This window comes from Anser anser (assembly GCF_964211835.1).
Source record: "Anser anser genome assembly, chromosome: 23".
In the NCBI taxonomy this organism is placed as follows: Eukaryota; Metazoa; Chordata; class Aves; order Anseriformes; family Anatidae; genus Anser; species Anser anser.
Genome location: NC_139744.1, coordinates 3,844,794 through 3,869,740, shown reverse-complemented (window position 1 = coordinate 3,869,740; position 24,947 = coordinate 3,844,794). Strand labels below are relative to the sequence as shown.

The following is a 24,947-nucleotide window of genomic DNA, read 5'->3' as shown; positions in this document are numbered from 1 at the left end:
TTTTACACATAGCTACAAAGTTTCTGTAACCAGAGGAGGTGGTGTAGGAAGCCTTAATGTGGGGTTGAACCAGGCCATCGTTTTCCCCTTTGCATCTTTCCTCCTGCTGCTCTTAGAAAATTCCCCCAAAGATGTTCTGTGGGCAGAGGGGCCTTCGCAGCACAGCTTTTGGAGCAATCCCCACCTCCAGCTGGGCTGGGGGGTTCTTACCCATTCCTCCATCTATAACGATGAGCGAACCTGTGTTGTGAACTCTTCTTCCTCTGTCCTGCCCAGTTGTGTTGGGTTAGGTTATTTGTCCAAAGACTGACATTGCTTTTGCAAAAGCGATCCACACCTGCTTGCCTGCGGTCAGGACAGGCTTTGGGCAGGCTCGGCGTGGCTCGCAGCGTTACTGCTAAGCCGCATGTGCGGCTCTGCTCCGTGGCGGTGTCCCGCAGTGCCCAGCCATGTGCCGGGTTTTCATCACGGATCCCCGACCCGTGCCCACGACGGACAAAGTTGAGGATTGAGGTTGATCCGTGGCCCTGCAGTGCTGCTTTGGCACTTGCCCTGCAGTGACTTCCCTTGGCTGGCTGCTGCTGTTGTGTAATCCCACTCCCAATACAGGACCGATTTAACCGCATGCATGCGATTTGGGGTTGTAGCAAGGATGCCTTTGGCCCAATATTCAAGCCATATTCCTGTATATATGCATACCTGCTGTTGACATAAACCTTCAACAATGGGTCTTGCACCTCAAAATATGCACTAGCATGATCCATCCCTCTCCTGTGCACTCAGCTAAGGAATAATGCACTGGTTGTTACCAGGATACAGCTCATGATGATTTTTCCCCAGTAGATAATGTGTGCACGCGTTTCTAAACCAGCTTCTTTCTTCTTTCAGCATCAGCTTTTTGAATCGTTTAAAAAAAGAGGCCTTTAAATATCTAGCTGGTGGTTGGACTGCAGGCACAGCTGCGTGGCCTAACGTTTTGTGTTGACGTGTGCTCCATGTGGAGATGGGATTTTTTGGCAGCAAGGATGACACATCCTACAGCTAAATGAAATGAGAAGACAAATTATCTCAAGCTATTTTCACACGCTACTTCGACCAAAGGGGATCGGGGGCGGGGAATCCTAATTTCCAACATTTACTTGGTTGTGTACCTTTATTAAACCAGGTATTTAGAGTCCTGAAACGTGCCGTGTTGTAACTGACTGCTGCTTATCACAGCCTGGTAATATTCATCTCAGAAAACTCCTTCATCACATCCCTTGGGATCCACAGGGCTGGTCCCCATCTGTGCCCGTATGGAGTCGGTAGGGGCTGACGAGGCTGCCTGGGTGTCCCTTTCCTGGGGACTTGGTCCCCCCACCCAGCCGGTAGGAGTGGGGAGCAGCTCAGCTGAAGATGACAGTAGATGTCTGGCTTCACAAGGGATTTGGCAAGGGTCACCGTTGGCTTGGTGCAAGGACTTGGTGTCTAACCACACCTGCAGATGTATGGAGCGCGGTGCCAGACACTACTTCAGGCCTTGAGAGTCAATTCTTTGGGGTTTTTGAAACATCATCATTTCTTTATCCCCTCCTCATAACCATGTGTCTGAATCGGTTGGGTTGTTCAGTTCAGAGGCATGGCCTCTGAACTGCTGGAACGACAATATTTCCTTTTGTTTGGCCCTGAAGAAGGGAGCGCTGCGGCCCAGGACCTGTTGGCACGGCTCTGGAGCAGAGGCAGCTTCTTGCCGCCCACTGCACACGCGGGCAGGTTGCATAAGGGGGTGAGAATAGCTCCGCATTGTCTTCTCAGAAGGGAACTGCTGCTACGCTTTATCTTGTACCATATTTGTTAAAAGTTTATATTTGGACAGGTATAAATACATTGCTGTGCTTTGTCATTGCCAAATACCCAGCTCAGGTGTGAAGTAACCATCCCAACATTGCACACGGGTTTGTTTATACACACGAGGCTAAATTTCTGCTTTCATGTTTGCATCAAAGTGGTACTTAATACATAGCAGTGTAAGCATTATTTCAGTGACTGCGCTGCTTCATTACATGATAACCAGGCCTTCAGGACTCAGCTTCACCTCGGGTTTGTTCTAACGCTGCGGTGTCCTTTGATTTGTGTAGTCCAACACCACAAAATTTAAAGCAGAGGAAATATATTGGTCAGCTTTGGGAAACGTGGGCTGGCAGACAGGGATTAAACCCAACGTTTTTCCCTCCCAGTGCATTACAATTTCCCCCCTGAAGAAAGCAGATGTACGTACCTTTGTTTTCAGCAGTGCGTGTTTGAGTATCCTGCCAGTTCATGCAGAGGGGAAGGATCTGGGCTGTTGCTTGCTCTTCTTCATTCTTCTCCTTTTGACTGTTCTGTTCCTTATTCACAGCATTTCTGTGATTTTTCCCCATAAATGCAACGTAGACGAGTTTTCTCTACAAGATTCCTGTCTCCTTTATATCTTCAAGAAGCAAAACTTGCTCTTTCTGTTCCATGGTGGCCTCTTTCAGTTCAACAGCTAATTAGACAAGTTGGTTACGTTCTTTATTTTTTTCTATTAGGATCTCCGTTTTGCTGTTCAATGAGTATATGACTGCAGAGAATGATTGCTGAATGAATCTGAACTGCAACTTTTGTTTGCTTCTGACAACGGTTTGCATTTTTGTTTCAATACATGAAGAAAAAAACCAGCACTAGGCAGTTTACCTTCTGCAGTTCTTCCTGGGCATGCTTTGAAATTTCTGGAAAGCAGGAAAGGGCCGTTAGTTTCGACAGGTAAATAAGCTTGTCCAGGCTTTAATTCATACTGCTGTTGCTCTTATGTAATCTAAAGGAGCTATATCAAGAAGACAGTAAACTCAACCTCTTGCCAAGCTGAGCCTTTAATATAACCACATATCTGTGAACAAAGCAGCTACTTTTTTTTAGAAAAAGAACTAATTATTTAAGATGCAAAGAAAATCCAGCTTCAATGAAAATAAACATCTGTCTCCCTCCAAAACCAACCCCCCAAACCCACCTGTAAATGAATTATGATAGGCACTGTCATTCTGTATGTTTAATTGTTAAATTAGTATTGGCAATGCTGTTGCTGTTGATGATGGTAATTACGGCAGGCTAGGGCAGCCTTCATTCTGCGATACCTAACCTGAAGTTTTTCAAGCAATGAATGCAAAACCCACGAGGGAATTGCTGCAGCTAAGTGCCAGGACATTGCACCAGCTGACATTAATACAGAGAAAGCCAGCACTAATAGCGGTAAGGGACACGGTAAGGAGCAAAGCAAGGGTTTGATGGTGTCTCAGCAGAGGTTTTGGAGGTTTTGCATTGGATTTCTGTCTATTTTCCTCTTTTCTGTTTCTGTAAATTTCAAATCTGCTTAGAAGATCTGCAAGAGGACTCTCAAGGCAGCTCGTTGGCTTTCTTACCTCATTGAGATACATCAGGCTCCTCAAATAGGCAGCGGGGCAGAGGAGCGATGGGGACCTGGGGGCTGGCTGGAAGCTGCAGGTGTTGCCCGGGGGCAACGTGGAAGGTGGGTAGGGAGAAAGGGTAGATGGAAAAAAGCCAGCTTTAACTCAGAGGGGGGAAAAGGATAAGGTAAAAATGAGGAGATAAGGGAACGGAAAATTTGGAGAAGATGGAAGGCAGGGAAGAGTTGGAATAAGGCAGTGCTTCTGAGGCAGGTTACGAAATAAGTGCTTGCTCTGGGAGTTGCCTTTGAGGAAAACGGCATGCTAAAGAGCTTGCAGAGGAGCAAGTCTATCTTTGATCCTTCCATTGTAACATCCTATTTAAAAATTTCTATGGCAGGGAGGAGGTTGCTCAGCAGAGGGAGGAGGAGCAGCAGCTCTTCAGCCCTCAGCGCTGCACCAAGCACGGCTCTGGCATTGCAGCCAGATTTTGGTTTTCCTGCTTTCAAAATCTTTTTGGCCTGACGGGCTTGATCCTCATCTGAGGCACACGGGTGGCACATCTGGGTGCATTGCACAGGAGTAGCCAGCTGGCACGCATGCTCGACGGATGGAGCAGTCGTGCAACACCGGTGGTCGTGGTCCCGCGTGTGCAGCGAGCAGAGCAGCTTCGGGGGATTCGGCCACTTGCAGGTTGTAGAAGGTTGAAACGTGGAATTTCTCCAAGATTTTTGTTGGAAAGATCAAGCCGAGCTTAGGAGAATGACTTTTTCCAGTTATACTTCAGGTCTTTTTACCCTCTCCATCATAGAAGTAAATCTGCATGAGAAAATGGTTTCCTTTATTAAGGAAAGAATCACACAGAATGACAGAATTGTAGGGGTTGGAAGGGACCTCAAGAGATCATCGGGTCCACCCCCCCTGCCAAAGCAGGTTGCCTAGAGCAGGCTGCCCAGGTAGGCGTCCAGAGGGGTCCAGAGGAGGTGTCGCTCATCTGTGCCTGAGGCATCACTGGGAGAGGGAGGTCCGGTCTGTGGGCTCTAACTGCAAATAGTCCCGTGGTCATGAGACACTTCAGTTAAAGCATTTAGGCATGCCATGTTTCCTTGTTCCTGTTCCTCTGTGGAGGTAGAGGTTGGTGAGCAGTTCATCTCAGCTGCATACAGAAAGTTCTAGAAGCTCATTTCCTTCTAGAAGTACTCAATGAAAAAAAATGTCAAGAGCAAAGAATAAATTGCTGAAAACTGAACGTGGGCAAATGGTAGCAATTTCCTCAGGTAAACAAACAAAGATTGTAAACACAGCCTAATACAATTCTTCCTAAAGTTTAACAAGTTCAGGTGATTCAGGCTTGTATCACTTTTGCCTCATAGAGAGCTTCATTTTAGCCATACAATAGTTCGTGTAGCTGCTGCCAGCAGAGCAATACGGATCCTAAACAGTTTGGTATCAGCTGAAGAGTTATGCGTGCATGTCAGTGTAATTAGAGGTCTGCCTTTATCAGCTAAGCCACCTAAATTAGTTTCAGCATAGCAAAATGTGAATGACTGACACACATATAAAATCAAATCACCGTATCTATTCACATCTTTTAATTTTTTTTTAAATGCTGTTTTCAAGTAGTGAATTTATATTGGCCCCTTTGCTGCACAGCCCCAGGTAAAACCAATGGTGCTGTAGTGAGCAGTTCTGGTCACCTGTGTGCTTTAACACGGGTTTGCTTGGGCTGTGAACGGTGAAATATTTTACAGTTTGCCCTTATTTAACTGGTTGCGATCTCTCAGTATGATCTTAAGGACATGGTGTGGCAATGAATTAGGCTTTGTTGCCGTGCAGCTTAGCTTTGCTCCCAGCCTTGGCCCCTGCCACATCTGTTCACATTTTTTCTTTTAATTTGGCTATAATTTGATGCCTACCTTTGATCATTCCTGGCTTGTCATAAAATATTTAAGTAACACACAAATAGTCATGCTTTCTTGCATCAGTGTCTAGAGTGAATAATTCCTTTTTGCTGTTGTTCTTCAGATCCCTTGCAAGATTAGTCCAGGCTTTACTTTTTTACTGCTATGGTACTAGAGGAGCACAGGAACGCAGAGCAGCCCACCCTTGCACACAGCCATGGAAGAGGCAGCTGCTACGGGTGTTGTAGGTGCAGGCACCACAAAGAGAGAGCAGCAGATCCGTGGGTCTGCCTCGCGTGGAGGTCGTGGTGGAGGGGGTTACAGAAACAGGCAAAATGAGTCATGGCAAAGCAGGAGGACCAGAAGGTACTGGAGGATGCTGAATTGCTCTCTGTGCTGCGTAGCCTCTCATTTATAACTTCCTTAACACCTACTGGCGGAGCAGTGGCTGGTAGGGCACAGCTAAGTACCAACAAGGGCTCTAAGGGAGCTGGTGCTCACCTGGATAACAGAATGTATTAGCAGAAGTTCACCCGGGTATTGCTTAGTGGAGTTAGGCTCTGCCAGTCTCTTGGGATTGCTTTGGCACAACCATGGCGTGCTGGGGGGGAGCCCAGTCGATGGAGCTCGTTTGGGTTTTCAGAAAACAGAAACCTGGGAAGCGTTTTTTCAAACTGTGGGGCTCATTTGGAGGAAGCCGTGCTGCGAGGTGGTATGAAAGCTCAATGCCTGTTTCAGAAGGTGACAGATAAATTAACGGAAGATAAATTTGTTGGGGGCTTTGGGAGCTAATGCCTAGCTCAGAAAATCCTTGCATTGCAGCATGCTGGAGGCTGCGAAGGTTTGTGAGTGTCCCCCTTTGCAAACTCTGCCCTAGGTATCTGGTGTCAACTGCTAGAGACGTGTCACTGAGCTGGACGAACCGAATGCTCTCATCCTTCTGTGAAGGACAGCAATTTACAAAGTAATAACATTTCTTTAATTCTTCTGTAGCAGCTCAAGCTCTAGAAAAAATGCTGGTGCAGTGAGAAGGTGCAGCAGTGATTCCAAACGCTTGCTGCTTTACTGCAGCTTTGCAGCTACACACTGTGATTCAGCTTTCCTGTAATCAAATTTCGGTGTAAGTACGAATGGAAAGAACGACTGTACAAAACAACAGGGGAAAACATGCTCTATCAAGAAGAGTAGTTTTATTTTGGAAGCAGTTAGGCTATGCTTTCTCATTTCTTCTCTGGGAAGAATCATCAGTTAGAATCTCCTCCCCCCCCCAGTGACTTGACATATCTTAAGTTGTGTTAAATATTCAGGTAGGTTTCTACAGCCTGACTTGTTCTACATGTATAAGTTAAAAAAAAACAACCCTAAAACAAAAGTCCCTTGTTGGAGCACTGCAGTGACACATAACATTTGAAGAAGACAGGGGAAAGCATTTGGAGAAAACTCTCAGGTTCTAAGGACTGTTGCTGAATAAGTTTTTTTTTTTTTCTTCTCTTTTTCTGTCCTACAGTCAACTTCATACAAAAAGTGGAAAATGTATTTGCTTCGGTAGCTTTTTAGTTAGTTTCTGGTTTCTCTCATGCAAGTTTATCTGGAAATCTGAGCATTGTGTTTGGGTGATTCAGGCTTTAGGTTTAGAGAACGGTGAAGCGGTTTCTTTCCAAACAGTGAATTAACAGGATTACCCATAATTTGATTAAAGTGACCAAGCTCTTTGCTTCTTTCTTTAGAATAAATAGCTTTTACAGTACATCCAGGTTGTATTTGACAGTTCTCTATAGGGCCGGTGCAATGTTTGAGTCCCTGAATTGCTGAAAAAAAGAAGTCTGTGATGGTAAGAGGCTGAATGGGAATAATGGTATCCAGCACTCGTGGTGTGGTGCATTCTCCTCTCATCTGTTTTAAGTTTAACATTTAATGAAATAAAACTGGTGGGAAAAGGGAAGTGAGGGAGGTGAGGAACGTTTTCTTCAGCCATTCTGGTTCTGCCATCCAGGAGAATTCTTTGGTTTGTTGAGCAGAACTTGTGTAGGCTTATAATGCTGACGGCGTGATTTCATCCTGTAGTCCCAGGTCGTCATTCACCCCGTTTTTTTTAGGTTAACCAAAGTCTGAAACTTGAAAAGGCAACTGAATGCAAGAGAGATGTCTGAAACCTGTCAGTGGGTGAATTGCTTATTTTCCTAACAAGCTGATTTGGGAGGCTGAGGCGAGTGGCACTGGCTTCCTCCTCTTTCATCCTCCCCCCGTCTGCACAGCAGTTTCTACCTTGAGTCACGCATGAGGAATTTCTACTAAAAGAGGTAATTTTAAAAGACTTCAGAAGATGCTGAAAAGGAGAATTTTAGATGGGAAATGACGTCGAGAACTACTCCTGTGTCACAGCTCTGAGGAGTCAAAACTGATCTTAAATTAAAGATTAAATGATTAAATGGGAAGATGAAAGCCCCATACCCTGCTCCTGCCTTGTCTGGATGTTAAATAGGTAACTTGCTTCTCCTCAGAGCTATCTCCCCTACGGGGATAAGGGCTTTTTGGCAACCCACATTGCAAATAAATTTATCAACAGGGTAAGACATTTTCTTTTGTCTTTTCTGGGGGCTTTAATAGGAGCAACTTTCTTCCTAAAGGCTTGCCAGAGTTTTCGAGGCAGCAGCAGCATCACGGCCCCACGCTGGGATCCTCAGCCCGGTCTCGCTGAAGGCTGAAGCGCTGGGGGCTGACCGAGGAGAGGGCTGCATTGCTGTCACCCCAGCCTGCTGGGAAGTTTGAGAACAAATTGCTGCTCCATTTGCTCTAAATGACAGCAAATAGTTGCATGGTAATAAGAAAAATGGAAGTTGAGCTAAAATTCTGGAAGTGCAGAGTGGATATAAATTAGTATTTTAGGCAACATTATTTTCTGCCTGAGTACCCAAATTATTGCAGATATCTTTGAGCTAGTTGTTATTGAACAGTTCCCACAGAAATCTGTTGGTTTATTTTTTTCTGCATGTAATTACACTACAAGTCTTTCGGAAACAAGTTATTTTTTCCCTTGAAAATTAATTAGGGGTGCCTATTTGTACAGAGGGGGGTTACAATCAATTATTTGTTTTCGAGAGAGGTTGCAATAATTTAAGTAAGACGAGTTAAAATTTGATGTCATTTTAGAAAATCATACTCATTTCTGATGTCATTGAACATCCTCGTGTAATGTTACTGCTGTGGCTTGATCTTCTTTCCCCTGCCTTCTGTAGATGAGCAGAGGGATGTAAATCTTACACATCGCTGATCTGGAGGGCGAGAGAGGCTGGCATAAGTTTCTAGCAGGGCTCTGTGGTCCCCCAGGATCGCCAAACCCATTCCACAGGTTATTCCTCAGTTTTCCAAGAACAGTTTCAGGAGCAAGACTAGGCAGACCTTTCATGTTACAGAGTTCTTACAGTTTAAATAACATTTTAATTGAGACAGTTTTTGACAGTTGTTTATTTTACCTCTCCTTTTCCCTTGCTGTTCTTCCCTTCCCAGCTTTCTGTGCTCTCTTCTGTTTCCTTGCTCTCTTCCCCTTTCCACTTTAATTTCCTTCCTTTTCCTTTTTTTCAGAACCTTATCTCCTAAACTAACTGTGCTTTCTGAAAGTTTTGGAATGAGAACAATGTTTCCAGACAGCACATTGTTCTCACTTCTTGTATGCTCTGCCCTGCCCATGATGCTGCGATAGCTGTGTGACGAAAGGAGACAGGCTTTTACACGTAATTTAAAAAGCTCTTATGTTCCCAAATAACAGAGTAGAAAAAAGAAAAGCAACAACAACAACAAAAAATGTTGCTGTTACACAGTGGTGCCGGTAAATTAATGCTGGGTTATCTAAAGAAGGATGTTAATTTACAATTTCTCTATTTCAATCTTGATTTTTTTTTTTAATCTTTGCCTAAAAATCTTAATTATTGATAGCTAGTTTATTAGTGCCATGGCAGAAATAATCAGGTGGTCTGTCATTGTCTCTTTCTATGACTCTTAGCGAAATAAAGAGTCACTGGGGGTCAGAGGAGGCATTGCAAGCTACGTATCTCGTGTGTTGGGTGTAGTCCAGCTGTGTTGAGTCTGACAGTTACTCGTTCCAGGAGCTCCGTGGATCAATAGCACTGCAGCACTTAAAACATTTTAGTCCAAGGGAGACTTCAATAAAGTCCACTCGCTGCAGCATTACGTAGTGTTGGGCAGCTTCCAGCACGTGAATCAGCCCTTGGCACGGCGTCTTCGTTATTAAGTAAAGATGGGGAATATCCGATGCACGGAGTGGCCGCTTAGATCGCCCTAAATGCGAGGTTTGGAAGTTTGCTCTTCAAACCACTGCGCGGGCTCTTCCCGTCACAGACTCAGTTGGGCAATTTTTTGTAATGAGCTGGTGCATTTGGGGGATGGCCTTCTCTCTGTACATGATTTATGGGGTAATATTGTGCTCACATGTTTAAGCAATTCAGCCCCTCTTCAGCCGAATCGGGTGCAAGAGATGAGTGTGCAGCAAGCACAGATTTTCATCGTTCATGGCAGTCTTTCAGCTCTTTCCCTAGCCTTTGATAAAAGCAGTGTGTTTTTACACAAATAAAGATAACTTCCCTTCTAGTAGGGCAGAGGAGGGTTCAAAGCATAGCTGAAAGTTGGCAGTTCTTGGTGTGTACGGAGGGGAGAGGACAAAAAGCTGGGCGGCGTTTGAGCCCCGCCATGGAGGAGCAAAGCGAGTGGGCTTCGGCGTGTGGCCGCGTTGTGCTTGTATTCCTCCTGAATCCCGTGTGTGTGTCCCAGGAAGCTGTGGTGACTTGTGTCACTGGTCCCAGGAGAGGCTCCCAGCCTGGTCCTCACTGCTCAGCCCACCCTTGATGCTGTGGAGGAGCGGTTGGCTGTCCTTGTGCCCTGTCCCTCGATGGATCGGTTTGCTCTGACCCGTATGGGTGTCAACGCACACACAGGGGCAGGTATCTGCACCGCAGGCAAACCATGGAGTTAATTAGTTCAGATCCGCTGAAATGATCTGAAAAAGCACCTGGAACACTTTGTTCAATCAGGTCAGAAGATGCTAAGAGCTCTTTTTTGTTTGTGCGTGTGTGAAACGTTCATTGCAGAGCTGAGCCTGAATTCGGTAGATGAAGCCTTTTGCTAATCCATGATAATTTCCTTTTATCAATGCTTTTTAATATAAAGAAAACCTTTTTTAATTAAAATGCTAACTCATCTATAAATTACATGACAATGAAGTGGTAACAGAGAGAATGCAATAGAATTAGGATGCTCAGTAGGCTGAAGTGGAAAACAATGCTAATAGAGATAAAATGATTACTCGGGAAGAATAAACGCACGCTGCTGGTTCTTTGTTGTATTTTTATTTGGTAGTAGATTGGATTCTTGACACTGTTCACGGAGAGCAACAGAATTGATCCCAGTACTCATTGCAGCCGTGAAAAAAAGATGAGCCATCAGCAGCTCCTGGTACCCGAAGTGTTTTTGGAGTGCAAGAAGAAGGTGTTGGCAGCAGGCGGTGAGAGCGGCCGCGTTGGGCAGCTCTCCCCTACCACTTACTCCAGCTCCAGCCCCCTGCTCCTCGGAGCTGACTTCCCCGGGTGCCCCACAGAGACTTGGTGTCTCCCAGTCTGAGCAGTATCACGGGAGGTTTCTGTTTCCCAGGTGGGCATCCTTTCAGGATACTCTGATTTTTTAGAGACTCCTATCGCGTCCATCTTCAGCCTGCTTGACTGCAGCCTCTAATAAAGTGTTTTGCCTGGTGTTAGTTTAAAAGTGTTCTACTACAGTTCTGTGCTGGTTGTAAATAAGTTTGCTTATGTGTGCTTTTTCGTTTTTATTAGAAGAGCAGTTTCAAACATTTTTCCAAACACAAGTATACAATTTTTAAATTGATTTACAGCAGCAGGCTCATGTCTGCTTTAAAGACTGATCCTCAGACATCAGTGGCAGTATTGTACTTACAGTGTCCTTGTGGATATTAAGGAGAATTAGCGTGAAAACAGAAGGAAATAATTTCTATCTTTTCCCCCTCTGGAAGATAGACCACCTGCTGCAGAAAGTGTCATAAATGAGCCATCTAATTAAACTTTCTGAATGCTTACCCTGGTAATTGTTTTGCATTCCGTGGTTAATTCCTATCCTAGAAGTACCATCGCTTTCCTTCAAGAGGAAAAATTCCCGTCAAAGTCGAATGAGAATTTGATTTGCACTGAAGGAAGGCTTTTCAGCTTTGCTCTACTGACTTGGGTACCGGTGGGGATTAATTGCACTGAGAACTGCAGGAACCGGCCCCGAAAATGTGCAGTATTTGTTTTAAATAACTTCCCTTGATATTCACATTGGAGTTCCTACACCAGTAGTAGCAAGTCTGGTCCCATATGACACCAGTGCTATGTTTGTCGTTGAGTCCTTGGGCATAGGATGGGCCCATGGAAGGTCCATACAGAGGCTGCTCTCCTCTGCTCCCGGACACGAACATACATTGGAGCCTGGCTGACCCCAATGAAGGTTTTTGCAACTGAGCTACTTGTCACTGGGAAGTGTTTCTGAATTAGATGTGCATTTTGCAGTTCTGGAAGGACATCATTAGTAACTGCTGAGCCCTTCACTTAATTTGGTATTACTTACGCTGCTCCCTGCTCAAAACATCCTTTGTGTGACCAGGAAAACTGCTTCGATACTCTTTAATGCCCAGGCTCAGTCTATTTCTTACAGCAAATCTTATGGAAATAAGAGGCCTAATGGACAGAGGCAGGTGTAGCATACTTCGAATAGTTTTTCCCTGCTTCTGTTAGGATTTACCCTACATGCTAAATGCTAATCCTGTGACTTTGATCACAAGATTTCACTGTGGTCATGGGAGCACGTTCAGGACATAGGCAAAATGCATGTCACTGACAAAAAAGATCAATATTCTCCTTTAACACTTGGCTAAAAATGGCAAAACAGGTTTCTGAGATGATGGCGTTGCCATTTGCTATTTCTTCCAGTAGAAAAGTAATGCCCAAATCTGAGTCTGTCAGGGTAATCTTCCTTTGGACCGAAGACGGGAGCGCTCAACTCTTCTGTGGGGAAATCCTCCTTCGTGTAATCGGGTTACATATGAGTGAGGGCTTTTTTTTTTTTGTCTTTCTAAGGTTAAGAATATCTGAAATGAAAGAAACTAGTGTGCTGTGGCCTTTTCCTGATACGCAGTTACCCTGAGAAGATTTTATTGACTGGAGCCTTTTAAACTCAGCTTGGTTTTGAGTCATGTTGACACAGCATATCTTGTCTCCCAGTACCATGCATTTTCAAGACTTAAGTCACCGTTTTTAGGGAATAAAAACATAAATACTATAAATTGCCCTGTACGACTAAAGAAGTAGTACAGTGAGAATTGATCATTTTGATAATAATAGGTTCCTCATTATCCTGGAAAGAAAAATTGGTGGATCAGCTTGTAGGGTTCATGAGCTGATGGCTTGTGCTGACCTAGGTCGGGTGTTGGCTCCAGGCAGGAATTAATGGGGTGAATGCTGGGAGATGAGGGCAGCCCCTTGGTGAGGAGCACCCAGAGCAGGTGCAGACGTGGGACGCGGCGAGTTCCTTCTTGTGGATGGACCGGAGCTGCTGGGCTGCGAGCAGAGGTGCAGGAGGGTGGGCTTCCACGGCAGGAAAGGTGAAGGTTGAATTATTTACTAGGGATTACTAAAAAAGACCAGTCTTGAATCAACTGTATCTTAAAAGATGTACTTAAACTGAATAATTACAGCATCGCCTTGCTTTCAGTGTTAAGCTTTTACGTACTTTTTTCCTGTTCTTCGGGATAAACACCCCAAGCATGCAGATCGTGCATCTTTGGAAGCCTTCAGCTCATTTCTCTTCGGGTCCACGCAGAAATCAGTGTAGTTGGCATCACCAGCCCTTCCCGTGTTTTTATATTTTTTCCTTCTTTGGGTTAGTAACAAAGTTTAGAGCAAAACCTTCTGGTGACAACCTCATTGCAGTCATTAACATTTTGGCCTATGAGAACCACGTACATTGGGTATTTTGGTATTTGTTTCGAGTTGAGCATTGCTCAAGCATCACATCAGATGGTCTGCAGTTCTAGCGTAAGCCAGAAACAATAAAGAAAGAAAAGATGAGCTATTTCCAATTTATGTGATAAAAATGACAGTAACTGGGGCCGTCATAAAACAACTGAAACAAACTTATCTGTTAGGATAATTACAAACGAAACACCAGTAAATTGGTCTGTGCAGAATTATTATTCCCAACAACTTTCGTGCCATAGTCATAATCTTCCCACTATTGATGTGTTTTCATTACGTTGGTATCTGCTACAAGATCATCACAGCGAATAATTTTTCCACTGGCATTGGCCGATTTGCAAGCTGATAGGGTTTTTGTGTGTGCGTGCGTGTTTGTTATTTATGGGTTTGGTTTTAATCACTGGGCTGGTGGTGGTGAGCTGCGGGTTGCTTGTGCGAGCCAGGCTGGGCTGAGCAACCCTGCTCCTGCCTCCAGCACCCTGCAGCCTCGGCGCCTTCGGTGCTGCGATGGAGGCATGGGCTGGGGGCCACAGGGGGCTGCGAGCCCCCCTTATCTCCGCCAGGCACTCGCATTCCTGCTGCCTGGCACGGCTCGTCTTACACCGGCCCCTGCAGAGTCTGGAGGGGAGCATGCTTTAAATATACCTAATGTTCACGCCGTGTTTCCTCATGCAAAGTGATAGCGCGGTGCCTCTTTTCGCGTCGTGTTGGGTCACCCAGGAGAGATGCTTAGGGTAAGGGGAGCCAGGAGGGTTGTTCAGCACCTATTTTGGTACTGGGAGTGGGATCTGATATATTTTGGTACAGGGAGTGGGATCTTGATATATTCAGCCTCATACGGACTTCAGTTGACAAACCACGCCATCACCTCTGTCTTCTTTTCCCCACTTTCTTTTTAAGAATTGCCCCAGTCGCTCAGGTACCGGCTCAGCAGGCGAGAGCAGGCGGGCTGTGCGCAGGCTTGCCGCTGCCCCATCGTCAGGATTGCCGATCCTTTTCCAGCTGCAGGGGCCTGTTGGCTGTGTGCAGTCTCCTTAAAAGCCAGAGATTTATTGCTGCCTCAGAGGTCATCGCTTGACCTGTTGAGCTTTTATTGCAGGAGATGCATGAGAACAAACGTCCCCCCATCCTTAGGTTCAGATCCCAAATTTAATTTTCAGGACAGAGAACTATAAATATAAATTATGTAAATCGAGGCTATTATACTGAGAACCGCAGAGGCATGAAGCATACTGACCCATGATACAGTTTTTAGAGCAGCTTTTCAAATTAGCCTTTCACTTTAATGGGCATGTGAGTTTAACTTTGAAATGCAATACAATAATCTCTGCATATAACTTATTCCCCAGTTCTATTTCCCTGGTCTGGCAGGAATATCTGTTTAAAAACTTAGTAATAAAGGCATTCTGGAAGTTGTTATTTTATTACAAAAGGTGCATAGAGCTTTCTTTCAGAATTCAGACCGTTCAAACATGCAGAAAAATCACATTTCTCTAGCACTAGTGCTCAATGCTGGTTTGTTACAGACAGACTTTTACCTTTTCCCTGCTCTTTCTTTAATTCTCTTGAATCTTTTCTGGATTTGCAAGGATAAAAGTGAAGCACTTGGGTTTTGTCTTCTTGGGCAGCATTAGTTGTAGTCCGATCGCTCATGTTGAATACCAAATCTATTTGGTCAGACATTCAGGATGTTTCAAAATTGAAATTTTTTGTTCAGAGGAAACAATTACCAAAGCCAAAATTTGCGTATTCATGTTAGATATTTATAGGTAAATATCTGAAACCCTAATGGGCTCTGTTACCTCTCTGTGATCTTAGCCCTTCTGTAGTTGCTGAATGCAGGCCCATTTGCTTCCTATAAAAAATTTATTAAACAAAGTAGGAAAGAAAAAAGGAAGTGTTTAAGAGTATCAAGAATGTGCCTCGATACTCGCACGCTTTAAAGACTGTGCAGTTTGAAAGTTTTAACAAGAGCCATCTCCTTTGTAAAGAATGCAGATAATTTTTTTCTGGCAAAAAAAAAAAAAAGGGTAACCTGATATGAGTCTGACAGTGTCGTTTAGTTAAGTGCTTCCATCTGTTGCTTGCTATTTCCCTTACTCATGACCTCTCTTTCTTTCTCCCCCCTCCTTCTCCTTAGCCCCTTTGAGGAAGGCAAAGTTTGTTGAGAGCCCTCGAATCCCAGAATCTGAGCTTGGCTCACCAACACTTTCTTCAGCCCAGAAACTGGACGTTGATGCATACTGCCCTGGTAAGCCGCATGCGAAGGGTCTGCGTTGCGAGGGAGAGCCGGCGCTTCCAGTCCAGGAGGCTTTTAAATGGAATACGGCTCCTTTTTGTAGCTGCTTGATTGGACCTGCCCCAGCCCAATTTTGGTGACTTGGAAACCCGAATAAGTGTTAGTTTCTAAGTGATGCCCATTTTTGTTTGGTGCTTGTGGTTGTGTGCTCGTTCCAGGCTAGCCTCGTGGCCACTCTTAGAATAATGTAGAAGATCTAGAGAGTTGGTTTTAAGTAGATAAAAATGATCCAATAAACATACTACTTTAAATTTCATTTTTAACGATGGTTTTCAGAGAGGTTGGGATAAAAACACATTTCAGAGATATCGTTCTATCAACTGATGTGAAATGGTGTAACCTTGTTTACCTACGTGCAAAAAATACTGCTTTATCTACTTTTTTAAGGAGTAGCTTCCAATTTACGTATCCTGTAGTAATTGTTCTTAAAAGCATACATCTTGGTGGAGGCCTCTGGAGAGCTGGTCGAAACATAAATAGAAGTGGGTCGTGGCTCTCCCTGGCTTAACCCCGTGTTCGTCTGGCTGCTCGGGCAGGCAGTTGCGTAAATATCATCAAGCCCAGACAGACCTCATGCAGATGTGCGAATGCCGTTAAATCTTTATTTAGCTGCGTCTTGCTGCGAGCTCGGTATCAAATCCCAAATTCTTCCTGGCTTGGCAAAGCGGTGGGGGAGGCTGGGAGGCTGGGGCAGAGGTGTCACACCTGGAGGAGGCCGTGCCCAGCGCTCTCAGAGCAATGGGAAGAGTTTTTTGGTTTTTTTTTTTTTTTTTTTTTTCTGAATTCTGCCATTTCCTCCCCAGGCTTTCACTAGTTTATGAACTAAAGGGACTCGTGTTTTGCCATGGATAGAGGAAAAGGATGTCAAGTGTTTTGAGATGGAATTATAAATCCGTGAAATGTTCCTTTTTGGTCTGTAGCTGTGGTAGAGGAGATTGCATGAATAAATGGTTCTCTGAAATCAGGGTATCGCTTATGTCTGTGCATGGTGAGTCTGAAGAGTATTAGTATTCACAGTTGGAGGAATTAATTGAATGGTGTCCAATTTTTGAGTGCAGGCTTTCTTTAATGTGTTTTCTTTGAAAGAGGGGGTATCTTAGAAAAAAGGCAGTCCCTGTGCTTGGAAATACCACCTTTGAGGCCAGAGTTGCTGTGAAAAGCTCTCTTTCTTTTCCAATGATCATGAATTACAATTAAAATTTTGCTGTTGCAGCCCTTTCTTCTTTTAACTGAATAGCTTCAACTGTCATGTTTATGATCGTTAATAATTATAAACTTACTATGATTGCATCCACAGAGAATTATAATTGAATTGTAAATTTGGCTTAAAAGCATAAATTCCACATTGCCCTATCTCGTTGTACGTCTTGCAGACGTGTGTGTGTGTGTGTGCGCCTCTCCTCCTGCCCCCAGCTTCATTTGCCAGCGTGGTTTGAAGGTGCAGGCATCCTCCCGAAGCCCACAGCCCAGCAGCAGGCGGTGACAGTTTTTTTTTTGCCTTTTGATCTCCTCCTCTTGCTGACAGCGTAGTGATCTTAAAGGAAAAGTGGAGTTTCCTAGTGCCTTGAAGCGTCATTAAAGAAACATGAAGCATCATTAAGAAAAAAAGGAGAGAGCAAGAGAGTGACTTGCCGCAGTAGGTGCTGGTGAGCAGCACGGACTTGGAGCAAAGGCAGAAATTTGGGCTTCCAGGAGGTTCTGCAAGGTCTGGCTGCAGGAGTGGCCGTGCGGAGCCTGGCCCCACGGTGCCTGTATGCTTGGCACTGAGCAGTGAAGCCAGCGTTTGTTGAGGTCCAGAGCAACCGGCAGGTGAAGAGGGAAGAGAGGAGCCCACTGGGGAAGGATTTCTGAAGCTGTTCATGGAGAGGAGGAGGTCGGTGGGATGCACGGGTTTCCTCTTGCAGTCCTGCAGTTCATTCCTTCTTCACCATGCCCAGCGAGGAACCCGTGAGCAGTAACTCCGTGCAGATTGGCCCTTTGCTGTGGAACAAACGGAAGGGAGCTCAGGGGATGAGACCCTCGAAGGAGGCAAGCGGCTGGGAAGGAGTCTTGTGTAAAGAAGGAAAGAAGCAACAAAAATCTGGATGAACCCACGAGGACTTTGAGCACCGGCACAGCATCCAGCTCCCGATGGGAAGGGATGAATCCCACTCGGGACTGTGGTGAAGCCACCAGGCTCTGCTTGTAATCGGCTTTCCAAGGAATTACAGCTCCTTTCTTCAAAGCTAGTCGTGCTGCAACCTTCTTCTGAGGGGTGTGTGTCCGGTGAAGGATGTTAGCAGGCAGTGCTAAATGCTGAGTGTCTCCAGGAAAAAGAAGTTGGAGGAATGATGCTCGAAGTTAAGACAAGAAAAAAAAATAAAGTTGGAGATATGCAAGAGCCTAGCAATTGGGTGGAGGTGGAGTGGTTGTAAAGTGATCCCTGACAAGTAATGTAATTAATTATACACTTAAAGGCAGTTTAAAACACTAAATAGCAATGAAGAGAGAACATTATCTACTCTGCATATAGAAATGATTATTTCAATTTGAGATGCCTAGAGATGAAATTTTGCTCAATGCTAAAATGTTTATTTTAAGGCTCGAGGCACATTTCAGCACATTTCGGGGAGGCGGTTTCCTCAGCAACCATTGTTCCACCGCTTGGCCTCTCCTGCTGCTGCGGGGAATTATTTCTTTTGACATGTTGCAGTGTGAATCAGTGTACGAGATGATGCACGTTAGAGATTCAACACTCAAGGAAGGAGAGAGAATAATCAAGTGGCTGGTATTTTTGAGAGAACTTCTAGTAGGAAGGACATAGTAAAGATTTAAGCTTGTCACACGAGTTTTTAGAAAGCCATAGTCTGTGGTGTGCCCAAAGAAGGCAATTTGATTCTGTAAGATGGATTTAATCTATTTACGTGAAAGCAGAAATTGCCCCACATCTTACAGTTGTTTGGTTTAAGATGATGACAAAAAAACTACTGTGGCTTTCAGAAACACATTTCTCTCAATTATATTTCTGTAACCGCTTTGCAATCACGGCAGTCAGAGTTGAACCCTGCCCTTTTTGACTTGGGGTAGATGAGGTGGAGAAGTTGTTGCTTGTTTCTTGACTTAGCGTTGACTCTGTAAGGAGAGCCTGAGAGGTGGTGGATCCGTCCTCCCTCCCTGTTCCTGCTCGGATGTGGCAGCACCTTTGGGCAGAGCAGCTCCCGTTTTCCTTCTTGTCAAAGGTAGCGACGGTGGCACCACGCTCACAGCCATCACCTCTCTGCAGGCAGGACAACGTGGCAGAGCAGGAGCTGACCTTCAAACCTCTGTTACTCAGCAGTTCAGAACTTTTTTGTGATGGTCTGGTGATTCACGATTTAATCTGTAATATTTTTATCGCATCTCACTCTGTAGAGGTGGCACAAGCAGGGAACGGTGCACTGGCTACTTGGTTCTGCTTCGCTCTTCATCACGGGGCATTTTTCTTTGTGCTGCTTTTTGTTTTAACCATAGCATCTAAAACACGTGCGTGTTTTGACTTACAAGCGCTCAGGAAACCTACTGGAAGCAGTCTGAGATGGATGGTGCTTTCAGGTAATTGCTTTTTCTCTTAGATCCACGTTTGCAGTTGCATTTCATGTGATTTATTACCTTGTCATTACGTTTCAAAGGCTAAGTGTGTTATGACATTATCTTTTACTATGATTAAATTCTTCTTTGGAAATTTTGGGACACAAAACTGTCTGGTCAGTGGGTGTCTGCTTATTCCAGGCAAAGCTGGCAGGAATCTGCTTCCTTTCCTAAGGGAGTTAGGTACCACCGCGGCGCTGCTGCCATCGCAGCGCTGTTGTTTCTGTTCATCTCGTCGCTCCTTTTTCTCCCTCTTTGGTTAAAGTGTCTCTGGAGTCGACGTCTACTTGCTTCCACTTCTTTCTTTTCACCGTGTAAAGATGTCTAGTTTTCATTTTACATGAACCACGCGCTTCTCTTAAACACCACCAGGACATATTTCAGGTGTCAGAGAAAGCCCTTCAACAGGGAACAGGTGAGGCAGAGCTGCGCTCGCATTTCTTGTGGTGAGAAGGCAATAAGCCAAAAAGAAAACCCCCAAACAAAAAGTCAGCCGGCAGGATCCTTGGCCAGCCTCGGTCATATTAGACAGTGCTGGGCTGGGAGGAAGGCCGGGGAATAATCAAACAAACCGTGGCCTGACAAATGGTTTTACTGTTGAGTCTGGTGGCTGGCCCAGCATTCTCAAGCCCACTGACCTGAAGGGAATGGGAAATCGTTGCGATCGGCCCTAATTGCAGCAGAACAGTGGCAATTCCCTGCGTCGGTTGCTATGGGAGCCATCGACTTCTCCGTGCTTCTTCTGGGAGCACAGCGCTGTTCAGAGATGGAAGCGGCCTCAAAATAAACCCGGCTGTGATCCTGAGTCTGTGATAAGAATAGCGACGGCATGGTTAGGGTTCGAGGTGTGTCTGCTTGGGGTCAGCCCCAGGGCGGTCGCCGTTACCTGCAGATGGGCCTAGAGGGGCCTTTGGGCACGTGGGAGGCGGCAGCTTTGGGAAGAGGCCTGGGGTTGCACCTTGGGGTTTGTGGAGCCAGCTGTCTCGTCAAGGGGGCTCAAGAGTAGAGCTGGATATAACAGGAATTCCATATAGTATCCCTGTATGTTTTAGCTGTTCACTGTGTTCAGATAACATGGTATTCCTGAAGCTTCCTGATGTGATCTGCAAACTGTCAGCTTCCCCTTACAGCCTCGGATTTTCTTTCAGCTATCTGGGGAAAAAAAAAAGGGGGGGAGAAAACGGCTTTAGGAGGTCCAAAATCTATTCCTGTGAAGAACTGTCCAACTTTAGAGTGTCGCAGTGACTGCCAAAGCACCTTATCTACAAGGTGCTTGAAGTGTGTTTCACATCAGCTGCTCCAGCAGCGGAGTTCCCTGCAGCTCAGCACCTTGGGCTGTGCCTGTCTGGATGGATCCGGGAGTCAAACAAGTTGTTTCGCCTCGTCAGACAGGAGTGCTTCCCTTCCCTTCCTCTACTGGGAAATGGTAACTTCTTTGTGCTAACACTTAGGCTTAGTGAGTATTTGTAGCTTTCTGTCTTGCCAGTAAGTAAATATGTACGCAAGCAAACTGGCCCTGTTGACTTTGAAGCCTTTGGCGATGGGCCTACAAGGATGTGTGTAAAAGCCTCCTGGTTTTCACATCTGAGTAGACGTGACACTTAATATCACACTTTGCAGTAAGCAGGGAGCATCGGAGGCCTTCCCCGTACTGTGTACTTAACCTTTGCGTTGCTGATGGAGAAAGTCAAGGTCAGGCTCTGCACAGAACGAGCGACTCCCTGCAGAGGAATTTCCTTTTCTAGTATATTATTTCTTAAAACAAGGAACAAGGGCAGCCTGCACCGATGCTCCCAAATACCACAGCTCAGGCAGTATGGCTGTGAACCTGTGATGGCCTGTGAAGCAGAGACATCCGAGTTGTGTGGATTAGTTGAGAACGAGTCGTGTCAGGAGGCTGTCGGGTGTCCTCAGCGGTGTGGGCCACTCGGTTTTGCTCCAGCGCTGTGGCCCGATGGCCATCCACGCTGCTGAGCTGTCTTTGGGTGTGGAGCATCGTGCCGTCACTGCAAGCAAAACTGAGGATTCGATAAACTCGGATTGTTCTGGTGGGTGATGTAGACGGGATGAGGTCAGGTCTTGGAGCCTCAACCCGACGCGGGCCTCCACACTGGCCCAGCAGTCCTCGCATGCTCAAATGCCCTCTTATCTGCACATGGCTTCATCTTCAGCTCCGTGGTTGGCCTGACACACACAGCTATAAAACAAAATTAGCTCTTATGGATGGGACAAAGGCACAGCTAGTAATGACATATGTCCCCGTATATTTCAGGAGGCTCACTGGACCTTATAATGAGGGAGAACTTTTTCAGAATTTCAGCCTAAAGTAAGGTACAAAAGGTACAAAATATCCTGCCTCAAACCAAAAAAACCAGTCATATTCAGAGGTTGGAGTGGAATTAATTTTTGCAGTGTAGGTAATGCAGGTCTCCACACTTCTCTTCTGCTTAATCTCTTTTGGACTATTTTCTACGCTTGGCCATCACAGGGATCTGTTGCCTGTATCATCCTACTGGAAACGTGAGCTGGTTGCCCAGATCCTGCTTTAGGATCGCAGTTTTGCTGACAGCAGGTACGACGTGCCTTCTGAACCTCCAGCAGGGTGCTGCTCGCTTGCTGCTGAAGACGCGGTTGTTGTCACTGCCCTCGTGAAGTGTTGCTCGCACTCTCACTTCTATAATTATCAGCCGTATCCAAACCAAAATCTTTATCCCCAGACTGTCCTTCCTTGGGCAGAAAAGACCCGCCGATACCTGCAGTTTTGGGAAGGCACAACGTGTCAATTTAGATTTATGAAGCCATTTCAGCTTTTGTTCATCTTGTGGTGATTCTGTTTCCACTCCGCATCTGTCAAGCTGAATTAAATGCACACTGCCATGTGTTCGGTGTTCGCCACGAGGGCAGTGTCTGCAAATCCCAGGGCAGTGGCGGCCCTGACCTGTCTGTGACCGTGCTGTCCCGTGTCTTCAGGGCTCCTGCCTGCAATCTGTCGGTGTCGTTACACGACCCTAATCCTTCATCTTAGCTCCTGGAGCTGCCCGTTTCCTCAGGAGTTATTCAGGCTGTGGTTAATTTGGAGTTAGCCTTAACCTTTGGAGTTTATGCCTGTCATAAGTGGAAATACTGGGACCCTGAGAGGAAGAAGGAAGGAAATAATGGTAGGTGGGCTTCTTGGTCATGGCTTTGTTGATTAGTCGTCCCTTTTCCTTCTGACTTGGATATTTCTTCCCAAATACTCTGCAGTCTAGAGGAAGCGATCAATAATTCTACTCTCTTTGTTTCTCATGCCAGTTTTGAGGCAATATTAGTTAGTTTCAACTTTTGTGGAGGCAAAAAGTGAATATTTGTTTTACCAGCTCCAAAGATAATAGGAGGGTAGATGCATTTGTGGAAAGCTGCTCAATCCTTGTAAGGGCTTGGTTCCCATGTCTTAATGGTTGCATGAATCCAATGGATGCTTTCTTTTTCCCTTAACCGAAAGGCACTTGAACTTCAGGGATGCTATGGAGAGCTTCTCATAAGGGAAAATATGCAGTGCTCTGAAAGCCACACCATTACTTCTGCTCTCTTACCAGTTGCCTTGACTTCCTGTCACTCTTGGGGACTGCAGAACAAGGACTTCTTTATTCTTTTCCAGTGCGAATATCGTTCCCCTTGCTGTAATTTGTTTTGATCATCAGTATTCTCCCCGTCCTATCTGTTCCTTTCTCTTGGTCAGCACAGCTGCACTTTTGTGCTGAAGAAAGGAGATCAATTTGCTCATAACCTCCCGCACTGCAGCCTGCAGGTGGATTGCCTACTGTATTGAGCAGACTTTTGGACATTTGATGTCGCTAATTATTTGAACTTCTAATCGTTTGAAAGATAATTACTTTGAATCCAAACATGAAAAATTTGGGCCAGCTGGCAGCTGGAAAGGGCAGATAACTCACAGCCTTCCTGGAAAGCAATGATTATACCACCACATCTTCAAGGCCCTCCAGAGGTCTGTCACTTACCGCAGGCTCCAAAATTGTTGTCTTTGGTCTGAAATTGCAGCAGTCTTCCTCAAACTCCTCCATTTGTTCCTGAGCTTCCTGCTGGGTTCTCTTCTCGGCACCTGTTTTGGTTGCCCGACGGGAGGAGATGCGGCGATGTGCGGGGTTACCTGGGCGCTGTCGTTCTGCCTTCCCCTGTTTGCTAACTTCAGCGTTGGACTTCCACCCAAGCGACCTGTGTAAAATTGCAGCTCTTGCCCTGTGTAAGTTAAACTTGCTGTGAGGGTGGCTGGTGGATCGGATTCTGAGTTGTGTAAGGCCTTCATTGACACGGCTTACGCTTCAGAGAAACTACAAGTATTAAATGGATCTCATCAGAATGGGCAACGGGGTCTTCCTGCTCTATTAGGTACTGAAGGGATGTTGATTAGCAGAGGCCCTGGGTATTGGTTGTGTTTGAAAGTAACACCAAAAAGCATGGAAAGTTCTCTGTTGCATTTGCAGTTGTTACTGAAATCACCTAGTTTTGTGGAAATCCATGTGAGTACAGGAAGCAACGGAGGTGCTTGTTGCAGTAACGAATACAGAACTGTATGATCAGCTCATTTTGATAACTCACAGTTTACAATTCTGCCAACCTGAGTAAGTATTAATAAGTCAGAATCATCCAATAACGCTTTTATACTTGATGCTCTAATAGCTGGTGATGGTAGATTACTAATCTCTGTCACAGCTTCCATACCCAAACCGCACTTTTGAAATCCCAGGAATCTAATGGCAGTAGGTTTGGGAGCCTGCTGTTTATGCTCTAAAGGCTAAGGTCACGATTTGGTCTGATTTGCCTTGAATAACATTTATTCTGGAAAAGTGCTAATATATCAGCTGTAGGAAAAAGAAGGCCTTGGTGCTGCCTGTGTGTCCCCTTACCCTGTTACAAACCCACAACCTCCCATTTAACAGCAGTCAATGGCTACAGCATCTCTCCTTGATGTAACTAAAGTTACAGCTCCCTGTACGCTGGTTGTGTTTTGACCAGGCAGAGCTACCTCACAAGAAGCAAGGACACTTGTAAAAGTCCTTTTCTGCAAATTCTTTCTCCCCAAGGAGTCAAATGCGGGGACCATGGCTGGATGCGACAGAACGGATTCTCAGTGGCCTCTGCCGCTCTTGCAGCAGCCGAGGGCAGAAATGAGCATGGTTTTGCAGGTGAACGCCTAGATCGATTTTATGCAGTAGCAGCAATGTGTTCAGCACACACAAGTACACTTCTGAAAGTTCCCTGCCACCCTGCTTGTGCCACCTGCATGCGAGGCGCTGCTGGCCCCCGCTTGGGGACGCTTCCCGTGCAGGCGGCGGTGTCGTGCTGGGAGCCGTGCGTCTCCCCCATCCCTGCCAGAGCTGGGCAGTTCCCCAAATGGCAGGAGGAGGGGATTTGTCCAGGCTTCTGCTGGAGCTGTGTGTAGTCCAGTTAACTGTTGGCACCATTAGCTTATTTGTGCTTCATCCCCAAAATAAAGCTTCTTACCAAAGCTGCCAGATAGCAAAGCCGGCTAACGCTGTTCGTTTTCTTCCCAGCAGTGGTGTGTAACATGTTCGTGAGGTTTGTGTCAGATTTACCGTGTGAAAAATTGTAAGAGAAGAGAATACGAGAGGTTTAGGGAAGCAGTTGCTGAGATTCAAAAAATATTTTGGGTGGATTACGAGAAACATGCCTAATGTAGCAAAATAAA

At 45.5% G+C, this 24,947-nt stretch overlaps 1 protein-coding gene across 23 annotated transcripts in view; it reads left to right on the top strand.

The window, feature by feature from the left end:
• TANC2 (tetratricopeptide repeat, ankyrin repeat and coiled-coil containing 2) overlaps positions 1-24,947 on the top strand; it is a 282,115-nt gene that overhangs the window by 137,668 nt on the left and 119,500 nt on the right. For 16 of the 23 annotated variants that reach the window (XM_083809549.1, XM_083809550.1, XM_083809532.1 and 13 more), the window contains one exon: positions 15,476-15,586. The exons of 6 other annotated variants lie outside the window; for them this stretch is intronic. In XM_083809549.1, the coding sequence (XP_083665675.1) occupies positions 15,476-15,586 (111 nt within the window). Of the gene's footprint in view, positions 1-7,419; positions 7,603-15,475; positions 15,587-24,947 lie in introns of those variants that run through there. One more of the 23 variants, XM_083809545.1, reaches the window with a different exon arrangement.